The 21,897-nt window shown below is 35.2% G+C and overlaps 1 protein-coding gene and 1 pseudogene across 1 annotated transcript in view; both read right to left on the bottom strand.

Annotated features, from left to right (window-relative positions):
* Window positions 1–21,897, bottom strand: part of LOC120586941 (rho GTPase-activating protein 20-like) — an 85,386-nt gene that overhangs the window by 23,676 nt on the left and 39,813 nt on the right. Inside the window, exons 3-4 of the mRNA XM_039843501.1 lie at window positions 4,492–4,656; window positions 794–943 (exon numbers count right to left, since the gene is read on the bottom strand). Of these exons, the coding sequence (XP_039699435.1) occupies window positions 794–943; window positions 4,492–4,656 (315 nt within the window). The remainder of the gene's footprint in view (window positions 1–793; window positions 944–4,491; window positions 4,657–21,897) is intronic.
* LOC120586945 (uncharacterized) lies at window positions 13,188–13,306 on the bottom strand (annotated as a pseudogene).

Below are 21,897 nucleotides of genomic sequence, written 5' to 3'. Positions count from 1 at the left end.
ACAGATATAAGTTTGGTATGCTCATCCTGAACTGGATAGTGCCAGTTTAGCATCTGAGGATAAGAGCACAAAAATTCTCTATTCATATACTTTTCAACCCTATCCTAGCCACGAGTGAGTCTTAGAAAATTAACTTTCATTTCTTGAATCATAAATTTGCTTTTGATTGTCACACCTCTATAGATGCCAAATCAGAACCTGATGTACAATTCAGCCATCCCATTATATCATGACATTAATTTTATTTCTATAAAAACAATTTCTTTAGAAAATTTGGGACTACAAGCAGTCATCCAAATTTAATTGGACTCTTTTATAATTTTTTTTCAGTAAAGGTTTATTTCAATATTTAGAAAGAGGCAACTCAAAAACTCAATATGTAAAACAGTATCTACACATTAGGGAAGGGGATGTTTGAGTGGGGTAGAGTCCTAGGACTCTGACAAACTATTCCTCTTCCATAGTCCTTATGGTATTTTAACAAGTCCCTTTAAAAATCAGGAGTCAAACCAGATAAAGAATTCCCAGAGTTCTCAATATTAACCATTATTTTTTACATATTTTAATAAAGAGCTCCTCGAGAGAAACATATGGCATACAATTGTCTTTATTGAGGCTGTGTCAAAAGATGAGTTACTGCCTACAGAATAACTCAATCAGAATAAAATATTTTCCTTTAAAAAATTAGGAGGACAAAATTTAACTTTTTTTCTCTTCGTCCTAGAAATTACATAGGTGATTGTATTTCACAGTGGCTAACCCATGTAAATACAGAACAAGCTATGGTTCTCACCTGAAAGTGGCCACAAAGTTCACTGTGGGCCAGCCCAAGACAAAGGATTTCATGGTATTGGTGTTGCCTTCTTCCACTTCATCAACACAGTTTGCTGTCCACATGTCACTTAATTTTATTTTATTTTTTATCTTAAAGTTGTTGTTATATCTAGAAAGATAAAAATCAGGCAGGCCTTCTTGTTATTTTGTCTTTTAAATTTTATGAGTGTTTCTGTACTTGTGATAAGACAGTGTAAACTAATTATGTGCAAACAATGTCTTATTCATTGTTTTTATCTTCAGTACCTACTGTAGTAAATTGTAACATGGTTGGCTATCTAGGCCCAAAAAGACCTTTAAAACCTTTGGTGTATTAGTCTTCATGCCTGCATTTATGGCAGCAAATAGTCATAAACTGGTTACTTTACTATATGTTGACCATCCCATTTGTATCAAAATCCTAATTTTAAATTTACTGCAGTTATGAAAAATTGATTCATTTGCTATTTATAATTTGCTTACTTCCAAAAAGATTTGACTGCCTGAACAAAAGATTAAAAATACACATTATTTATTAAAATTTTTATAAAATTTTTACCTTAACAAAGATAGATGCACTAAAATATATAACCTGGGATTAATTAGAGGAATTTATAATAAATTTCCAGCTAAGTGGTTAAAGGACTTTCTAGTCTTTAGAAGCTAAGGTTATTTTAAATTTCCTAATTATTTTAAACAAAAATCAGCAGATTTTGTTTAAAAAAAAATTGTTTCCATCATTTCTCCTTATACTCTGGCTGAAAAAAAAAAGAGGATAATAAGAATTATATTTAAGTAGAGTTGACACAATTAATATTTATCTTTAGGGATCAAGAAGGTGACCTACTTTAAGTTGGCAATGAAATTGCTTTTTGACAATTTCTACCTAATTCCTCTTAGAACTTTGATATTGATACCACCATCTCTCTTAATCCAATCACAAATTTAATGCTTAAAATGGACATAAGATTTAAATAGTTAGAAGGCACAGGGATGGATAAAGAAAATGCTTCGGGAAACCTGGGTACTTCCTATCATTTAGAACCATTTGTGAAAACACTAAAGGCTAAAATGAAATCAAAGCTATTACATATGAAAGTATTCTTAAAACTCCTCGTGGAATATGTAAAGCTAAAACTCTTCAGTAGGATTTATAAAACAAAAAAGCATTTCACAGGAATTACACATGAAGGATAATCTAGATTCACAGTCTCATTTATGCTTCCCGTAGGGCACACTTAAGGTAAGTGTCATAGAAAAGCGTTTGGTGGCACAATGGCTTCTTTCTGTATTTCATTTGAATATTTTCCAAACAACTGTTATGCATCTTTTGATTTTTTTAATGAAACACTCAATTGAAGATAAAATCTTCTTTTTTTAATAAAAAAGTATTTCTTAATAGCAGTTATGTAATATAAAACTGAAACTACAAATCTTTTAGAAGGAAACACTAAATTGAAGATAAGTTTTATTTCTTTCTCCTTTTTAAAATCTTATTTCTTAATGGCAATTAGGAATACATCACAACACATTCTGAAATAGGTTTTTTTGCCTCTAATTTTTAAAAAATATAATAACAGTTCACTAAGCATTCTACACTATTTAAGATGAGTGTTTAGTTAGATCCTTTTACTCACCACAAAAGACTGATTTAATTGTTAAAAAGAAACTAAATGATTAAGGAATCTTATAAGAAAACCAAAAGAAAAGAGGTAAGAAATAGAGACAGCAGACCATATATTGTTTAAAAGCATGGATTTTGAAATAAGGTAGACCTAGGTGTAAATGTGGGCTCAACTAATTACTAACTTTGTGATCTTGAGGAAGTCACATCACTTCTGTGAGTATCAATGTCCTCTGTACAATGAGAAAAATAATAGCCACCCGATCAAACGGTTAGGAGTTAAAGTCTCTAGAAAAATACCCAACATACAATAAAATCCCAATAAATGTGAGGTCTTTATTGTTATTAATGCCATTCAGATAGAATAGAGTATTTCACAAAATCAGTATTTAGCCAAGCTCGTGTCTCATTGATAACATGGCATAACATAGGTGTGAGAGTGCCATTCTTTAGTGACTAAAGATCTCTTTGATGAGATTAGATTTGTAAAAATACTTTTATCTTTTATGAAGTTTCATAAAAAATGAGAATGAGGGATGGAGCAAATAGCAACTACCATGTTCTAGGCTGGGTGTTCATTGTATTGGCATTTAGTGTTGAGCAAAAAGTGTATTCTTTTGGTTACCTCTAAAGTATATTCCAAAAATGTCTGTATCCTTTGCTGAACTGTCATTTCTTGAATTAAAGCCCTCACTATCTCTCATCAGGACTATACAATAACCTCCTCTCCAGTCTCCTTGCTTCTACTCTGGCCTACCCTCTAATCCGTTAGCTATCGTAGCCAGAACCATATTTTAAAAATATGAACCATATTATGATACTCCCCTAATTAAAACTCCTTGAGATAAAATCCAACCTCCTTATCATAGCCTTCATGGCACCTAGCCTCCAAGATGGCCCCCAGTGGTCCCTGCTTCCCAGTATTCACACCCTTGTGTTGTTCCCTCTCACACTGTAGCAAGGTTGGTCTGTGTGGCCAATAGCATATGTAAGAAATGACCATATGTCTCTTCCAAAAAGAGGTTATAAAAGGCTGTGGCTTCTATTTGAGGCATTCTCTCTCTCACCTACTCTCTTCCTCACTCTCTTTCTTGGATCTTTCTCTCCGAAGGAAGCAAGACCACATTATGAGCAGCCTTGTGGAAAAACTCACATAGAAAGGAACTACAGCCTCAGGTCAGTACCCAGTGAGCAACCGAGGCCTGCCAGCATTCACAGAGATGAGCCGGGAAGTGGATTCTTTGGTTCCCGTCAAGCTTTGAGATGACTATAACCCTGGTAAACAGCTTGACTGCAACCTCATGAGGGCCTCTGAGCCAGAAGTACCAGCTAAGCCACTCCCAGATTCCTGACTCAGAGACACTGTATGAGACGTTTGTAGTAATAAACTGTTATGTTTTGTGGTAATTTGTTTTATAGCAATAGGTAATAATTAAACAGCCTACAACCTGATCCTTATCTATTTCTCCAATCGCAAATTATATTACTCTCCTGCTGCTCATTATGCTCTAATTACACACATAGGCTTTTCAACTCCTCCAAAGGGCCAAACTTTTCCCCACCGCCTTTGTACCTGAAATTCCTTCTGTGTAGAATGCTGATCCTCTAATATCTCAATGGCTGGTTGCTTTTCAACTATCAATCATTTTTATCCCCTGACTACACCTACCTAACATATATCCCATATTTTACTCCATCCAGCACCTTATTTTCTTAGCACTAATCACAATCTGGAATTTTCTCCTGCCTTCACACCTTAGAATGAAGCACTGAGAAAGCAGGGACCATACCCATCACCTTCTTCATTCATCCTCTATATTTATTCAGAGCATGGCACTGGTGAGACCTAAACGAACACTTATTGAATGAATAAATGATTGAAACATTATTTTTGCAAAATCAAAAGCAAAACACAAACATAGAACTCACTTCAGATATTAGATGGTAATAGAAGCCAGACATTCTTACAGTAAGCACTGAATAGAAAGGCTATCTTTGTTTGTGGAAGTACAGTTTTATAATGATAACTGAGGGAGAATATACAGTATACTTACTTGATTTTAGCCACAACAAACAGATCATTGAACAGGAAAAGATGCCGCTCTTGCCTCTGCAGGCCTCTTTTGAGTTCTACTTTGCCATCAATTAGCAGAGTCCTATTGGAGCACATAAATGATGACAGAAATGCACATGTGTCCATGCCAGAGGAAGGACTTTCCCTGTAACAGACCAAACACCCAGATCTTTAGTCAAATGATCAAATAGAGGATTGAATGTCTACAAAATTATAGCTTATAGTTGGTCAAGAAATATAAAACTGTAATTTTTTTAATGCATTGGCATCGTTTCCTAACCAATCCCCAGTCTATCTCCACACTTTAGTCTTTAACAATTCACTTGGAAAATTTTCAAACATAAAGCAAAGTGTAAGCTTTATAAGAAACATAGGTATACTCTAACCTACATTCTACAATTAAAATTTTACTATACTTGCTTTGTCATATACCTGTCCAACTGTCTATCCTTTTGTCTACTCAGTAATCCATTTTATTTGTGGCATTTCAGTGTAAACTGCATACAGCAGTACAATTCCCTTTAAGTACTTCAGCATGCATATCTTTAAGTAAAGTTCAATATTTATAATTTTGAAAAATGTATACACAAGTAAATACACAAATCTTAGGTATATATTCAATGACAAATATATTCACCTGTGTAATCTAACTCTTATCAAGATATAGAATATTATCACCACTCCAACAAATTTGCTCTGTCCCTTCCTCAGTTGTTATATAAGTTAGCTGAAGATAGTCTCTGTGTAATACCCCTTGGTTGTTTATTTCCTCAGTGCAGGCTGAGACTCATTAGTTCAAAAGTCTGCTGAAAGCAAACTTATTTTTATATACCCCAAATAGAACAAACAGGCAGATTTTCAGCCATTTATATCTTGCCTGCTTTGTATACGCCACAAAACTACAACCAACATCTGCTAGCCATTGATAAGATAGAGCCTAGTGGTTGTAAAACCTCAAGTCACTACTGCCCCCTTGGAGTTCTCTGACCAACGGACTCCCCACGTTGCTACTGAATGACTTCACCTAGATATGTAATGTCCAGGAACACCATCGTCAGTCTCCATCACCTCGGGAGTTCCCTTACCCACTTCTCCTGATGGATGATTGTCCTTTGGTCACAAGCCTCTAAGACAGTCTCATGCTGTGAGGGACTTCATTTCTCATGCAACTTGTCCTTGATCAACCCTCAAATCCCTCAAATTCCTTATAATACTCGATCTCCATCCTACCACCCCTAAGGCAACCACTACTCTGATTTTTTTTCCCCAATGAAGATTAGTTTTGCTTCCCCTAGAATTTCACATAAATGGAGCCACAGAATTTGTCAGGGTCTCCATCAAGGTATAGGGTATAGGAGGCTACGCTTTGTCACCCCAAATATCTGGTTCTCCCGGCAGCCACAAGAAATGGAGAAGAAACATAAATTGGCTTATTTATGTTTCTTAGGTTTCAATAGTATGGGTCACAGTGTCCGATCTCCCCTGGATATACTAAAAGGCTGAGGACCGTACACTATCCTATAACTCTCTGAGGTAATGCCTGAGTGGCCAGCCATTCCTTCTTCTATTACAGTTGTTCGTAAAGTATGGTCACCAGTAAGCAACATCAGCATCAATTAGAAACTTCTTAAAAATGAAAATTCTCAGGCTCATATCAGAAACAGAATTTTTGAATCAGAAACTCTAGAGTGTTGGCTCAGTATTCTGCATTTCAATGAGCCATTCAGATTCTAATACATATCAAAGTTTAAGAACCATTGCTCCCACTCTGTAGCCAAAGTAAGTAGAAGTAGCATTTATTTCTGCTTCAGTTAGGTGAACTTCTGAGAGTTGTTCCATTATTTCCTGTGCTTTTTGAGCTATAGTTACTTTCATAATATGCAATTGCTATTATGCTCAGTAATTACTAATTAAGCACATACTATGTATAATTTAAAGAGATGCATAAGTGAATAACGAGGCAAATAAATCAATCGGAGTCCTTTGAAAGAAAAGGGAATGAGAGTTTCTATGTTTGATATTATGGATTGGAATCAAGTAGAGAGAAAAGCTCACCATCACAGAGAAAAATCCTTTCTATTTCAAATTCTTTTGGGGTGGGGGGAGCAGGGGACACATATTGGACCTTTTTATTATGTAGTGATTTTCAAATTTATAGAAAACAAGAATGAAATTTCACTTGTTCTTGTGAAAACTGAGCAATGAATGGATGAAAGAAGGCCAACTTCACATGTTATATAGCTTTAGATTCTTAGCTGCTGATAGGAAAGCTTTGCAAGGTGAAAAAAACATCTTTCACATTTTGGTTTTAGGTAAATAAATAACTGCTTTTTGATTATAATGATAAACTATTAGATAGCAGTATGGTTTAAACTAGGGATCCCCAAATTATTACTCAAAGGGTCCAACAGGAAATATTCTAGGCTTTATAGGCTATATGTTCTCTGCTGTCAACTCTTCAACTGTCAATTTAACAAAAAATCAGCCATTGACAATACCTAAATGTACAGGTGTAGCTGTGATCCAATAAAACTTTATTTACAAAAATAGGCAGTCTGTCTGGGCTGTGATGTGCTGACCCCTGGTTTAAGCAATATTTTAAAAACATTTAAATGCTTAGAAATAATGGTGAATCTGATGCAATTGGAGAATTTAAAAAAATGTTTTTGTTTGGGGTTAGCATAGGTAAAATGTTAATTAGATTATTTTAAAAAAATGGTTTACATTTAAAAGCAATTCCAAAAAATTTTCATACATACTAATTCATTTTCAACCTAACAATAATACTTTTAAATAAGTAGATTTGATCGTGGTGTTTGGGAGAATCCACCATAAATTTAAAATATTTTTCTTTTTCAGTGTGGATTTATCAGCATGCATGTCTACAGTCTGTCATTTTAAAGATCTACATGTAATTATGGTAAGAGATGCCTCACGACTTTAGTAAGCTAAGTGTTGGTTTAAACACGCTCCCTCAAACTTTCATACAGTGGAATTTACTCAAGTAAAAATAAACATCTCAGCAAACACATAATTTAAAAAGAAAAAAATCTTTTGTAGAAGGAAACAAAACAACAAAAAAACTTTGTTTTTTAAAACTACAATCTTAATCAGTGTTTCCTCCCTAAAAATGTATTTCTCAATTATGTGACCCTAAAATGTTTATTTTTATTCTGAGTGTAATGTCAATGTGTTTATTTTAGTCTCTTAGAGTATGGAAATGGGGAGGAGGGTAAAAGTATAACCTTCTATTTAGCCTCTTACTATGGCCTGATTAGAATTTACAAGTTATAATTAACAGAGCTCTAAAACAATCTGACAAATACAAGCAGAATCTAAGAATTAACTTGTTGCCTGCCTGTTATGTATTAACATTCCATTTTCAAATAGGTTTGCGAGGCTATTTTTGAAAGGGAAAAAGGAGTTTCAGGATCTTAATCATTTTTTACTAAAACTAAAACTAGATAATAGTTTTCATAAAACTTGGCCACAATAATATCTCTTAATAGTTATTACTAAGGCTCAATCTGAAAGTGAGTATACATTTGCAAATTAATTAGTTATGGGTGCTGATTTGAAGATAGATTGACTAAGAAAAAGCATACAGACTTTCTGCTCAGCCTTTACTTATTTACTTATTTATTTTTCATCCAAAAATGTCTGCTGAGCATCTATATATGTGTGTCAGCTAGGCATCATGCTATATGGTGACGATAGGGGTCAACAACTTGGATTTATCCTCTACTCATATGGAACCTTAACTCTAGTTATACTGTCAGCTATCTACTCGTCATCACCAGTCATTGTTACTCAGTTCAATTTGTAGCAGAGGTTGAAAACCACAGCCCACAATCACATTTTATTTGGGTCACACAGAGGTTTCAAAAACATTTGATTTCAAATGCCCAGTTCACCACATTCCCTTTCTTATAACTTCTTTACTCTGTTTACTGCACCTCTCAGGGACCTGAAAGCATTTAAGTCTATGATTCTTGCCCTAGTGTTCTTTTATTTTTAAACTTAGCTTAATTTTGAGGTTTTTTTTTTTTAATTAAGGTAAAATACACATTGAATAAAACTTACCATTTTAACATGTATAATTCGGGGGCATTTAGTGTATTCATAATGTTGTGTAACCATCACTGCTCTCTATTTCCCAAATATTTTCATCATTCTTGAAGGAACACTTGTACCTGTTAAGCAGTTGCTCCCACTGCCCACTGCGTCTAGTCCCTGGTAGCTATAACCTTCTTCCTGTCATCATGGGTTTGCCTTTTCCAGATACTTCACACTATACAATATGTGGCCTTTTGTATCTGCTTTCTTTCACTTAGAATAATATTTTCAAGGTTCATTCATACTGTAGCATGTATCAGCACTTCATTCTTTTTTATTAATGAATAATATTCCAATGTATGAGTATACCACATTTGTTTATCTATTCATTTGCTGATAGACATTTGGGTTGTTTCCACCTTATGGCTATTTTGAATAGTGCTGCTATAAAAATTCAAGTACATATTTTTGTTTGAACATCTTTTTTTTTTTTTTGAGTATATATTCAGGAATGCAAGTGCTGGGTAATATGGGAATTCTATGTTTGAGTTATCGAGGAATGACAAAACCATTTTCCACAGTAGCTGCACCATGCTACAGTCCCACCAGCAATATATGAGGGACCTAGTGTTACTTTCTATTCTTCTCTTTTGTTCCCCACAAATAACCATATCTTATGTTTACAGGATATTTGGACTAAAAAATAAAATCTCCTGAATCTAGATTCTCATAACCTCTACTATAGTGTTCAATGAACTCTACTTCCTTACTCTCTTCTTCAATTTGTACTACTCACTTTTCATGTCTATCAGATTAATCTTCATGATGTTTATTATCAATGATTATGGCATATACACTGTCTAAAGAGTAAGCCCAACTCAAGCTAACATTCAAGTTATAGCATCTGTTTTACCCTATGTGGATATGATAATACGTCATGTTAGAACTCTCTATATTGCCTGTGTAAAAGCAACTCTGATGAAGCTTCGAGAATAAATTAGTCCAGAAGTAATTTAGAACAAAAAGAGATGACTTCTGAAATAAAGGTACAAAAACCACTATCAACATCAACATTCTATATCATTCGGTAATAAAAATTTGTCCATTAGATATTCATGACTATCTCAAACATCTCCAAATTAATAGCAAGCACATTTTCAGGAAATCTAGTCTAAAACAATGATCCGTCTTATTGATGAGATAAAATATAGGAAAGTACTATTATATTTAAAAGTCATCATTTAGATAAAATCATATTAAAATAACAAAGAAAATTATATAGAGAGATTATAACATGATGTACCTGTTTGGAATATGTAATATCATTTCCACTTCTAGATTAATGTCAATGATTAAATGATGCATCATGTAACTCATATTATAGTCTGAATTCTGACTTGTTTTTATAGAAGAGAGCCTAGTGATGAGATAATGTCAGGATCAAAATGAACTAATCTTGTAGGTTACATGGATGAATGGCTGGATAAACAGAGTTAGCAAGCCCTTAAAAGCAGTAAATATGCAAAGGAGAAATTTTAAATTATCATCAAAATGCTGTCTGGAGCAGACAGCATACGTGATATAATGAGAACAACAATCATATCAACGATGCTAATATTTAAAGAGCAAGGAGAACATAAACATTAAATAAGCAAAGATAGAATAGCAATATGGAAGGAGAGAGTGAAAGGCAAAGAAGGACACTACTAAACAGTGACACTAACGGTAAGATCCAGACCCAGCGACATTATTGCCAAAGAAGAGAGTGAACTGCATAGCTTACTCATAACTTTGACTCAGAAGTGGCTCAAAAACAGGATTTCACTCAGGACAAAGCTCTTGACAAGACATTATAAGAAAAAAGAGAGCAAGATCTTATGAGCATTCTCTCTGAGAACTTTAAAAAAATTTACATACAAGTTATATATAATGATATAAGCCCACTTAGAGAAAAATCTGAGTTTTAGAACTTCAAACACTCCATTGAAAGTGGCAACTCTTCAAGAAGAATAGCTCTAGTCCATTATAAAAGAATGAACAGAAACAGATAGAGTCCATTGAAGGATTAGAGAAATCTCTAAACCAATTTAGTCACTTGTGTGGCCTGTTTACTTAAAAATACTGTATATCTTATTTATGAACTAAGTACAATTTATTTATCATCTTCTTGAATCAGATAAGACTGCCAAACATATTTATGCTACTCAAGGAAATTTATATGTGTAGTGATTACAATGCGATATGGTTACACGTTCATTTGTCTATTCTTTCAACAATGAACCAAGTCACCAACATGCTGATTGGGCACTCCAGTAGTTTGAGTAGTTTGGGTCCAGTGATAATTATATAATGGTACACTGGAAGAAACAAAGAGTAATATCTGATTAAAGGTAGTTCCATCTACAATTTCTGGATCTGCTAAAGTTAAGAAGTATCATCTATCCTTTCTAATCAAAAAATTAAGAAATATCATATTAGATATAAGTATTAGAAACTCCTTGAGGCAAAATACATAAGGCAGTGTCTTAATTTATCTACTCCCTCTGGCTCACTTATGTCAAAATGTCAATACTTAGGTTCATATGTAAATGAGTTGATTCCATTAGTTGATTCACAAGAATAAAGAAGACCTAGTTTTCCCAGGGTCTTTTAACTACTACTTTACCAAAATAGTCACATAATACATTTCACAGTAAGGAAGAACCACATAATAAATACTTGCTTTAACACTTTAAAAAAATTACAACAATAAGTTGGTTGAAGCCTCCTAAAGGAAAAATTCATTAGAGGCTTTGAAATAAATTTTAAGCACACTTTTGGTTTGATAAATTTATTTTGAATTAAATCATATGAGAAATAAAAGAGAATATCATATTTTGTGTATGCTCTATAGAAAATAATATTAAAAGAATGTTTTAATCCAATGTGTTGTTTTTCTACATTGAGATGGCTAAACTGTTTGATAAGGTTCAACTTTTATTTTTAAATCCTAAATCATAGTCCATATTTACAAATACTTTGCTCCGTTACTTATGTATTAATGACTGTCTATAATGCATTAAGCACTATAGAAGGCCCTGGGTATATAGTAGAACCCCATAACATGAAATACTTTTAAAATTAGTAAATATCTTCTGTTAGCTTGCAATAAAATATTCTCATTCACCTCTTTTTGATAAAACCACCCCCAGATTTAGATAACTGAGCTTTCCAGATAAGCTGGTTGTTTATTGTACAGTACCAAAAATGTCTGTATCCTGGTATGTTAGTAGTATCACACATATAATAGGCGTTATCACTATTTGTTGACTGAATATACTACAAACATGCTACTTAGTACTTAATCCTATTATTATCTTTTATGGTCTCTGTTTATGTTGTATCCATATGCCGTGTTTTCTCAAGTGGATGGCAAGCTCCTATTGAGCACTTTAACTACACTGTGTAGCAAGGTAGGATTCATGTCTTATTTCTGAGCCTCTTTCTAGAACTATGCCTTGCACAGAGGATCAAATATTTGCAGAAGAGAGAGCTAAAAAAACAAAATGGTGTCATTAGTTTCTTCTTCACCTATAACAGTAAAGCGGAAAACCACTCAATTTATCACTCCGAATCCAAAACCTACAGTCACTTTGCTCTGAATCTGTGTTGGTAATAACACCAAAGTAGGGTACAGGTGGGAAGGGAGGGTGTCTCTTTTGGTGGATGGTTATCACAGGTCCAGTTGAGGACAGGGTAAAGCAGGTAACCAAGTTGCTTGAGTGGGGGCTGACTCATTTGATTAGTTGCACCTCCTATTCTATATCTAACTTTATGATTATAGCACCTTTACATCCATGCCACTCCATTTATGGAATTCTTTTCCATTATTGCTCCTAAATAAAAATAAAAGAGGAGGGGAGGAGAAATCAGAAAGATGAATATTTGATTTCACACAATTTAGTTCATAGTGGCGGAGCTTTTTTCAAGGAATCAAAGCATTTCGCAAAGTGAGAAAAAGCTGAAAGCTATTCAAAATGACCTGAGCCAACCGTTTCCCTTGCCCAGGTTAACAGATTCTCAGACTCCCTCCTCTCAAAGACTCGGTTTTGTGCACATGTACAAAACCATGTGCAAAGATGGCCGAGAGTGGTTTTGGAATTCTAACCCCTGATGCAAGGGCAAATCTTTCAATATTGTTCCTTACAAAATACTCAACAAATGTTTGATGAACTGAAATTCAACTAAAGAAAAACAAGAAGCATTAAGGCACTCACCAGCTGGTGACCAGTCAAAGGGAACCATCATCTTAAAGTCATCAGATTAAAAATCCTTTCATCATTCTCAAAATTTTTTTCTCATGTTCAAATTATTAAGTGATCAATCAAAATGACCATAAATTAATACTAAATAATGAATGTCTTAATTGCTATTTTGTTCAAAGCCTTTAAAAATGTTAGTAATAAATGGAATACTTATATATAACTTCTGGTACATGTTAAAGCATGAAACCCACGTATTAAAAACTAGACAAAATATAACTTGACAGTTCAACTAAAACCAAACCACATTTATTTATTTTTTTAAGTGAAGCAACTCTTGATTGACCTCACAGATTGCAAGGACCTTGTCAGCTTACAATCCCTACAGCACCTAGTCTTCCTAGGTGGTCTCCCATCCAAGTACTAACCAGGCCTGACCCTGCTTAGCATCTGAGATCACATGGGATCGGTCTCGTTCAGGGTGGCATGGCCGTAGATCCAAAACACATTTTAAGTCATTTGTCACATAGCTAAAATGACATCATTGCCTTGAAAAGCTGAAAACACGCACTGCATCTACGATGGTGGGGCTGAGTAAACACACATGTGGCCTAATTTATTTTGAGACTGTGAAAATTTTAGTACACTGCTGTAAGGTGCTTTCTATGACCACCATTCAGCACAAGTACTTCCGTGTCATAGAAGCCTTGTTGGAAAGAGAGGTTAATAGGAAAGTATTCTACCATTTCCATCATTCCCAATAAAATTATATTGGAAATACATTCCAGAAGTTTCTAAATCCATGAGTTTGTAGAAGATTTAAGAATAAATCTTCAAGCAGAACACATTTAAATTTCAATAGAAGTTCCATTCTTCTCATCCTTCAAAAAAAGCTTCTCCACGGACCTCAACTCTAGATATCTACAGGGAATGTTAGTATTCCACAACAACAGAGACAAATGAACTACATTTGAGCTGCCCAGACTCTATTCTCCTTTTCTCCTCCAGGAGCTACATAGATAGCCTTTGGAAAGAGAAGATAACAAAAGGGTGGTGGTGATGATGGGGAGAGAAAGCCTTCTTATGTGCCTTAAATGTCAGCAGAACAAAACCAGTGTCCCCACCCTTCATGAGGACAAGGGTTTTTGTATCTTTTGTTCACTGCTGTATTCCCAGCTGTGCCTGGCCACAGGAAATACTCAAAAATATTTGCTGAATTAATTACGATGATGAATATCAACTTGTTATGGTCTTATAAAGCCCCTTATAGACAGTCTTAGGTCTTCTCTGAAGGTGGCAGACAGTGTAAGAGTTAGTGATCAGGGAAGAGGCAGGTCTCTGAAGTGGGTGACTTCTCACTCTTTGGCCTGGTGCCTTATAAGAGAGTGAAGCTCTGGGGTTGATAGTGAGATGACCAGGAGAAAGGAAGGAAAGAATAAGTAAGTCCTAATTTAAAAATGATACTTTCCAAAAGTATAACTATTGTCTTTATTTCCCTGAAAGAACAGCACATCTCTGAATATCTTCCATGGGATGTTAATAGGTGTCCAGTTCAGGGAAGCCTGTCCTGACTGCCCTACCTACTCCCTCTCTTGCCCCATTTTATTTTCTCATACTACATACTACTTTCTAATGCGCTCATTTGTTTTGCTATCCAAATCCCCTCCACTAGAATGTAAACTCCATGAAAGCAGGCACCTTATAACTATCCACTCAAATGCCTAGAAAAGTGTTTAATACATAGTTTTCACTTAAAAATTTGTTGAATAAATTAACAATTGCCAGGCATTGTTCTAAAAGATGAATGAGACAAAATGCCTATACCTCTGGTGAAGACATAACATATATTAGACAAAAGGAACCTGAAGGAAACACCAGATAGAAGAGGTTTCTTTATTTTCCTATGTTCCAGAACTTTTATTATGTTGTATAATCAGTGAAATTTATGAAGAAACTTTCTTCCTGCCAACTGAACATCTGACAGCAATAATGTTTCTTATTCACATTGAACACATATTGAGAAATGCAGTCCTGTATCTTGCTTAGTCTTCCCTGGCTATGATGCTAAGGGAAGATTCCTATATCTACACTTGGGCCAGATCTTAAATTGCCAGTGTGCTGAGAGCAGTGATAAATAGGGAGCAATCCTCAATGGTCTCTGAAAGTCAAGGGAGGAGACACTGAGTTGAGAGTTCCAATCATTCCTCTTTGCCTGGACAGTCTCCCTCCACTGTCGATGTAGGTAGTCCTGGATTTTATTTATTCAGCTTGAGCATTTCTGCACTTCTTTATTAATGTTGTAAAATCTTGGCCGTTATCTATTCTAATATGTTTTCTGCCCCATTTTTCTCTCTCTTCTTCTGGGACCCATATTCATTTATGGCAGATCATATGATATTGTCCCACAGTGCCTGAATGTTTCACGTCGTTTTTTTCTTTGTGTTACACTTTGGAAAACTTCTGTTACTCCAGCTCCGGGTTTGCTGATTCTTTCTTCAGATGTGTTAAGTCTGATAATAAACATATTGAAAGAAGTCTTCATATTTGATAACACATGTTTATCTCCAAGATTTCCACTTGCCTCTTTTTTTAGTTTCTGCTAAAATTTCTCATCCGTTCATGGATGCTGTCCACTTTTTCCACTAGATTCTTTACATATTAATCATATTTGTTTTAATGTGCCTGTCTGATAGTTCCAACACCTGGTTCATCTCTCAGTCTGGCTGACTGTTTTATCTTTCAACAGTGGGTTTTTTTCTGGCTATGTAGTGTTCTGTGACTTTTTGATTAATTACTGGAGATTGTGATAGAAGAACAATAGAGACTGAGGTAAATAGTATTTACTCATAAAAATGGGCATGTTTCCTTTTCTGTTAGCCCATTAGCATGAGAGGTTGAGTCAGTTTAGTCAGTCAGTGAGCTGGGTTTAGATTTTGGTGCTATCTTGAACCTAAGTGTATCATAGGCTTTAGATTCTTCTAGTAAAAAGTACTGTTACCTTGTGCTTAGTGTGAGGTGTGAAATACTGGAGAGTTTTTCTCACTGTCTCTGCTCCACTTCTAGCTGTTATCAGTCCCTCATGCCTGCACTATAGTGGGAAGGGTAGATGGTGGGAGTGGGTGTCTCTCGCTGGCTCTTGCTTCTTGCTCTAGCAATAGACTCCAATCCTTGTTACTCAACATTAGGCTCCTTGCTGGGGCATGTGAAATCCTCGGTGCTCCTGATCTGTCTCAATTTTTGGCAGACTCTGTGCACCTGGGCCTCTGCAGTAAGGTCTTCTCATATTCCCGATCCTCCTCCATTCCCATGGCAGCCAAATTCTGCCTTGAATCTGTGACAGTTCTCAGTCAGAAGACAGTTTCTGGCTTTCCCTCAGTTGTAGCAGACCTCTGGTTTGTGTTGGTGCAGAATCCAGAAATAGTGGATATTTTCTGATATTGTATATTTAAGATTCATTCCTCTCCAAGAGGCAAATGAGTTTTGCTTCTACCTCTCCCCAGGAAGCAATGGAACTTCACCTGGGCCCTGAAGGTGAGGAGATTTACTGTTCCCCCTTGGTGACTTAAGGCTTTTACTTAATATGAAAGAAGATTCTGTGGAAGAAGGCAGTGTTTTATGCCTGTCTCAGAGAGGAAAGCAATCAACTTTTACATACCTGTGCCACTAAGTTGAGTCTTTTCCATCTCTTGATTTACCTCCAATCCTTCTTCTGTGAAAACTAGTAGAGGCCCATGAAAAAGAAAAAACTGGGGCTCTCTGTTACTTTAAACTGATGCTTCAGCCCACACGTGGCTTTTAAGAAATGCATCAAACTCTTAGCAGATTTCTTCTTACCCATCTTCAGCCTATCCTCTTCCAAAAGTTAAAAATGTATGTGCCATATCCCTTTCCAGGGAGGATTGTCACTCATTGGAATTAAGTTCACTTGGTTGTCTTACAAACTCAGTTCACGAATGAACTCAGGAAAGTTAAATTTTAAAGGTTATATGACCTTTACTCATTGTTATGATGGTCTTTCGAGGATTCATTTTATTAAGAAAAGCAACAAGTTATCAGCCATGTAATATTTTTTAAACTTCCGTCCTTGAAGATGTGAGTTAAATCATTATCATCATCATCTTCCTTTTTTAAGTCCATTTCTAAGATTCTGAAAATATCATAGAATTGAAATATAAAAGTTAGCTGGAGCTATTGGGAAAGAAAATATGAAACTAAATGTGGCTATGAAGAAGTCTTTGGATATTGAGAGAGAAAGACCTCTGAAAAAAATGATTATGATACGATGTGTAATGAGAGTGATATAACATAGTTTAAATGAAAAATCATGATGGGAATTTAGCATGAGGAGTCAGAGGGAACTTAGGAAAGACTGAAAAATCTGGCCAGGAAAAATGTCACAAGGCATAAATTGACCAAAGCCTTGAAGTAGTTCTCTAAATGGAGAAGCAGAAAAGGACTGTACTCAAGGATAAGAAGGGTAAATAAAGCATAGAACTGTTTAGCGCTGTAAGTGTGGGGAGGGAGTGCCAAGGGATGAGGATTTAGCAGAAATTTTGGAGTCAGACAGACCTCAGTTTGAAACCTGGTTGGATACTTCAAGAATGACTTTGGACAGTTGATTAAGCCCTTTAACATGCATTTTGCCAGTCTGTGTAATGGAAGTATTAATGCTTACCTCTCAGGGTTGTTGTGAGGGTTAAATCCACCTAAGGTATTAGTGAAGCACATCTGGAACAGATCCAGGCTCAACACATAATGGCTGTTACTACTGGTAGCCGTGGTTCTCCATCACAGAGCAGAGGCACCACACATTTTTTGTAGCAGTAGTTATTTGGGATCTTCTAGAAATCTTAAGAAGTCTAGGGGGCTCGCTTACTTTAGAAAAACAATTGCCTTCCTGTAGCTTGAGTATAATTCTCTTCTTCCTTAAGGCATTACAGATCCTAACTCCTCTTTGGCGCAAAAACTAGTATACACATTTAAAAATATCTCGGGAGAGGGTCCTTCCTACTGGTAACAGCAAGTAATTTATGCCTGGCGTGTAGGAAGAACTCCTAATTTCATCTGTTTCACTGTGTCTATGTAGGAGGGAAACAGATTTTAAAAAAAGTGTATGTGCTAAAAAACCTTTCTTACTTACAGGGCAGAGTTAAATCCAGGTTCATAATGTAAATATAGTGGAACATGAATATATTGTTTACCAATGACTTCATTTTTGTCCTGAAGACTAAGATTTGGCTCACATCTACTACATCCAAGACTTAGGTTATTGTTGTTTATTGTTTGTTTGTTTTCTCTTGGGCTACCAGAGCCTAACATAGTCTCTCCTAGTGTTGCTAAGGGTTAACTATAGTACGTGAATCTCATTCCCTAGGCTATGCTACCTGGCTATGGCTTAATCATTTCTGAGACTAAGACTTCTCCTAGCGAGTGCCCTAAAACAGTGGTTCTCAAATTTTAGCCTGCATCTGAATCATATGTAGGACTGGTTAAGACACAGAATGCTGGACCCTACTCCTAGAATTTTTGATTCACTATGGGGTAGGGCTCTAGAATCAATATTTTCATCTTATTCCCATGTGAGGCTGATGCTCCTGGTCCCAGGACCACACTTTGAGGACCATTCATTCAGAGATTTCTGTTTTCGGAGTGCTATACCTTTCTGTTCCCTGCAGTGTGTGTTAGAAGAGACCACTGTCACTGGCTTATAGAGACAACTGTGAGAACTGTGAATAAATAACAGGGTAAGGCAAGGACCAAAAGAAAAGAGGGACAAATTGTTCTTCCATCAGTTTTTTTGAAAGGGGTTGAATCACAAGGCGTAACCTGTGAAAAAGTGTTGGCGGGTTAGCCTTTTTTCATATTATTTTCTTTAGATCCTGGGAAGCACAGAGCCAATTTTATCCAAGTCCTGCAACTAGAGCTCTCTCCTACTTCCTACATCATGGTGACGTGGAATTCTGTGGTCCACATTATCGAAGGACACTTATCCTGATCCTTTCCGAAACAAAGGTCACTTGTCTCAGAACTAAAAGAGGTTGCCCACGTTTCTAGGTGCCTGCTTTCAATGCCTTTAGGAACAAAGCAGGCACTTTGGCTATTCTCTTTGTAAATTGTTCTGTGCTTGTTTATGTTGACTTCTTTTTCAATCACTCTATTACTGTTAAGGCCAGATATGAGAGAAAAATTGAGGCTAGAGGGACAGTCAAAACCTGAGCCCTAGCCCTAGCTCTAGTTCCAACATTCCCTTGCTGTGTAATCTAAGGCATTCATTCTCACTCACTCTTAGGCTCTTTATTCATAAAATAAAAGAGTGTTGGAAAGATCTATATGATTATTTTAGAAATGTCTTTGCAATTCTAAAACTCCACAATTCTAAGATTCCACATATCCTTATTAGTACAAAAAGAGAAATGTATGCATCTGAGGTGAAGAGAAACAATTAAGGAACTTTACTTGAATTTGTAATTATCCTTTAACGTTGCATAGGTCACTATAGTAGCCACAGAAATTAAAAATTAAATTAAAAACATTTAATTTTTTTTTTATTGCAAAAATCCTATTTTACAGCATTGCTTTAGAGGTTTAACCCCATAAAAGAGTAAAAAATTATCTTTTCTTTTCCACTGTGGCATATCACTTTCATTCCCTGGCCCACACCAATAAAACTCTCTCTGGAATCATTTAAATATTTGCCTTAATCTTAACTTAATGTTATAGTTATAACCACATCTGTATATAAGATATATGTAACTTTACAACAAAATTCTACTTCTAGAGTAAAAGATAATTTTTTGTTGTTGTTTTTGCCAAGGAATGAGTTCCTGAGTAGTAAAATAGTCTCTAGAAATCTTTAAAATAGTAGCTTTTCATCTGCCTTGAATAGTTATATACAATTTTGCTTTTAGTCTAGGAAATTCTGCCTTTAATTTCATGCAGGTAATTGAACCATACATATCAACTTCAATAGCTTACCCCTTCTATACCTGGGTTCCTCTCAGTGTTTTCAAGGGATCTTCATTTTATACTTTGTGTAAAATTGTACATGTTGGTTCTCTCATTATTTTTATAAGCAGTACTATCAATAACATGGGGTTCTGGAGTCAGACATACCTAAATTTAGATACTGGCTTTGCCATTTACTAGCTGTGTGCCTTAATGTTTAAATTCTAGGAGCTTAAATCTTTCTTACCTATAAATGAGGACAATTAAAGTATCTATCTCATTGCATTGTGAAGTTAAAATGAAGAAATGGATTTAAAAGCACTTAGCAGGTTACAAATGCACAAAAAGTTAGCTATTGATATTAAAAATCACAAAAAGTTCAATTCTTGCCCAAAGAACAGGATATCTGGTAAATTTCAAAGTGTCAACTCATGATTACTTTCTTTTCATTTTTTAGTAATATTTTTTATTTTCAATTACAGTTGGCATACAATATTATATTAGTCTCAGGTATACCACATGGTGATTAGACATGTATGTATCTTATAAAGTGATCATCCCAATAAATCTGGTATCTATTTGATACCCTACATGGTTATTACAATATTATTGACTATATTCCTTATGTTATACTTTACATCCCCATGACTATTTTTAAATGATCAATTTGTACTTCTTATTCTCTTCCCCTTTTTCACCGACCACAAATCCCCTCCCATCTGACAACCATCAAAATGTTCTCTGTATCTATGAGTTTGTTGCTGTTTTGTTTTTTTATTTTGTTCTTCAGATTCTACATGTAAATGAAATCACATGGCATTTGTCTTTCTCTGTCTGACTTACTCTGCTCAGTACATCTGCTAGGTCCATCCATATTGTTACAGATGGCAGATTTCATTCTTTTTCTATGGCTGATGGCAGATTTCATTCTTTTTCTATTCTGTTCCATGTATATACCACCTTTTCTTTATCTATTCATCAACTAATGGACACCCACATCTTGGCTATTATAAATAATGCTGCAATGAACACATTCCTTCACATGTCCCTTCAAAGTAGTGTTTTTGGCTTGTTCAGATAAATAGCCAGAAGATGTATTACTCGGTCCTTCTTTGTCTCCTGTTATAACCTTTGTTTTAAAGTTTATTTTGCTTGGTATAAGTATTGCTTCCTTAGCTTTTTGTTGTTGTTTCTTTTTTCGTAAAAATTTTTGCCCCATCCTGTTACTTTCAGTTCTTGTATGTCTCTCAATCTGGAGTGAGTCTCTTGTGGGCAGTATATGTAGGGGTCTTTTATTCTTATTTTGTCACCCTATCTTTTGATTGGCACATTTAATTCATTTACATTTCAAATAGTTGTTGGTAGAGATGTAGTTATTGTCATTTTATTATTCATATTTTAAATTTTTTTCTTCTTCTTAAAGAAGTCCCTCTAACATTTCTTGTAATACTGGTTTGGTGCTGATGAGCTCATTCAGCTTTTTCTTGTCTGGGGAACTCTTTATCCTTACATTCTAAATGATAGCTGTGCTGGGTAGAGTAATTTTGGTTGTAGGCCCTTTTCTTTCATCACCTTGAATATTTCATGCAAGTCTCTTCTGGCCTGCAAATTTTCTGTTGACAAATCAGCTAATAGTCTTATGGGAACTCCTTTGTAGTTAACTAACCATCTTTGTCTTGCTACTTCTAAGATTCTCTCTTTAACTTTTGACATTTTAATTCTGATGTATCTTGGTGTGGGCATCCTTGGGTTCATCTTGTTTGAGATCCTCTGTGCTTCTTGGGCTTTTATGTCTATTTCCTTCACTAGGTTAGGGAAGTTTTCCACCATATTTTTTCAAATAGGTTTTCAATCCTCGCTCTTTCTCTTCTCTATCTTGCACTCCTATGATGCAAATATTGATACACATGTTGTTGTCCAGAGGCCCCTTAAACTGTCATCATTTTCTTGGATTCTTTTTTTCTCGTTGCTGTTGTGATTGGGTGTTTTCTGCTACCTTACCTTGTAAATTTCTGATTCGATTCTCTGCTTCATCTTATATGTTGTTGATTCCCTGTAATATATTCTTCATTTCAGTTACTGTATTCTTCATTTCTGATTGGTTCTTTTTAATGTTTTCTACCTCCATTTTTATCATTTCTCTC

The sequence above is a fragment of the Pteropus medius genome, unplaced genomic scaffold (genome assembly GCF_902729225.1).
Source record: "Pteropus medius unplaced genomic scaffold, Ma_sr-lr_union100, whole genome shotgun sequence".
Taxonomy (NCBI): Eukaryota; Metazoa; Chordata; class Mammalia; order Chiroptera; family Pteropodidae; genus Pteropus; species Pteropus medius.
Note: the sequence above shows the minus strand (reverse complement) of the source record. Positions and strands in the feature narration are given on the sequence as shown.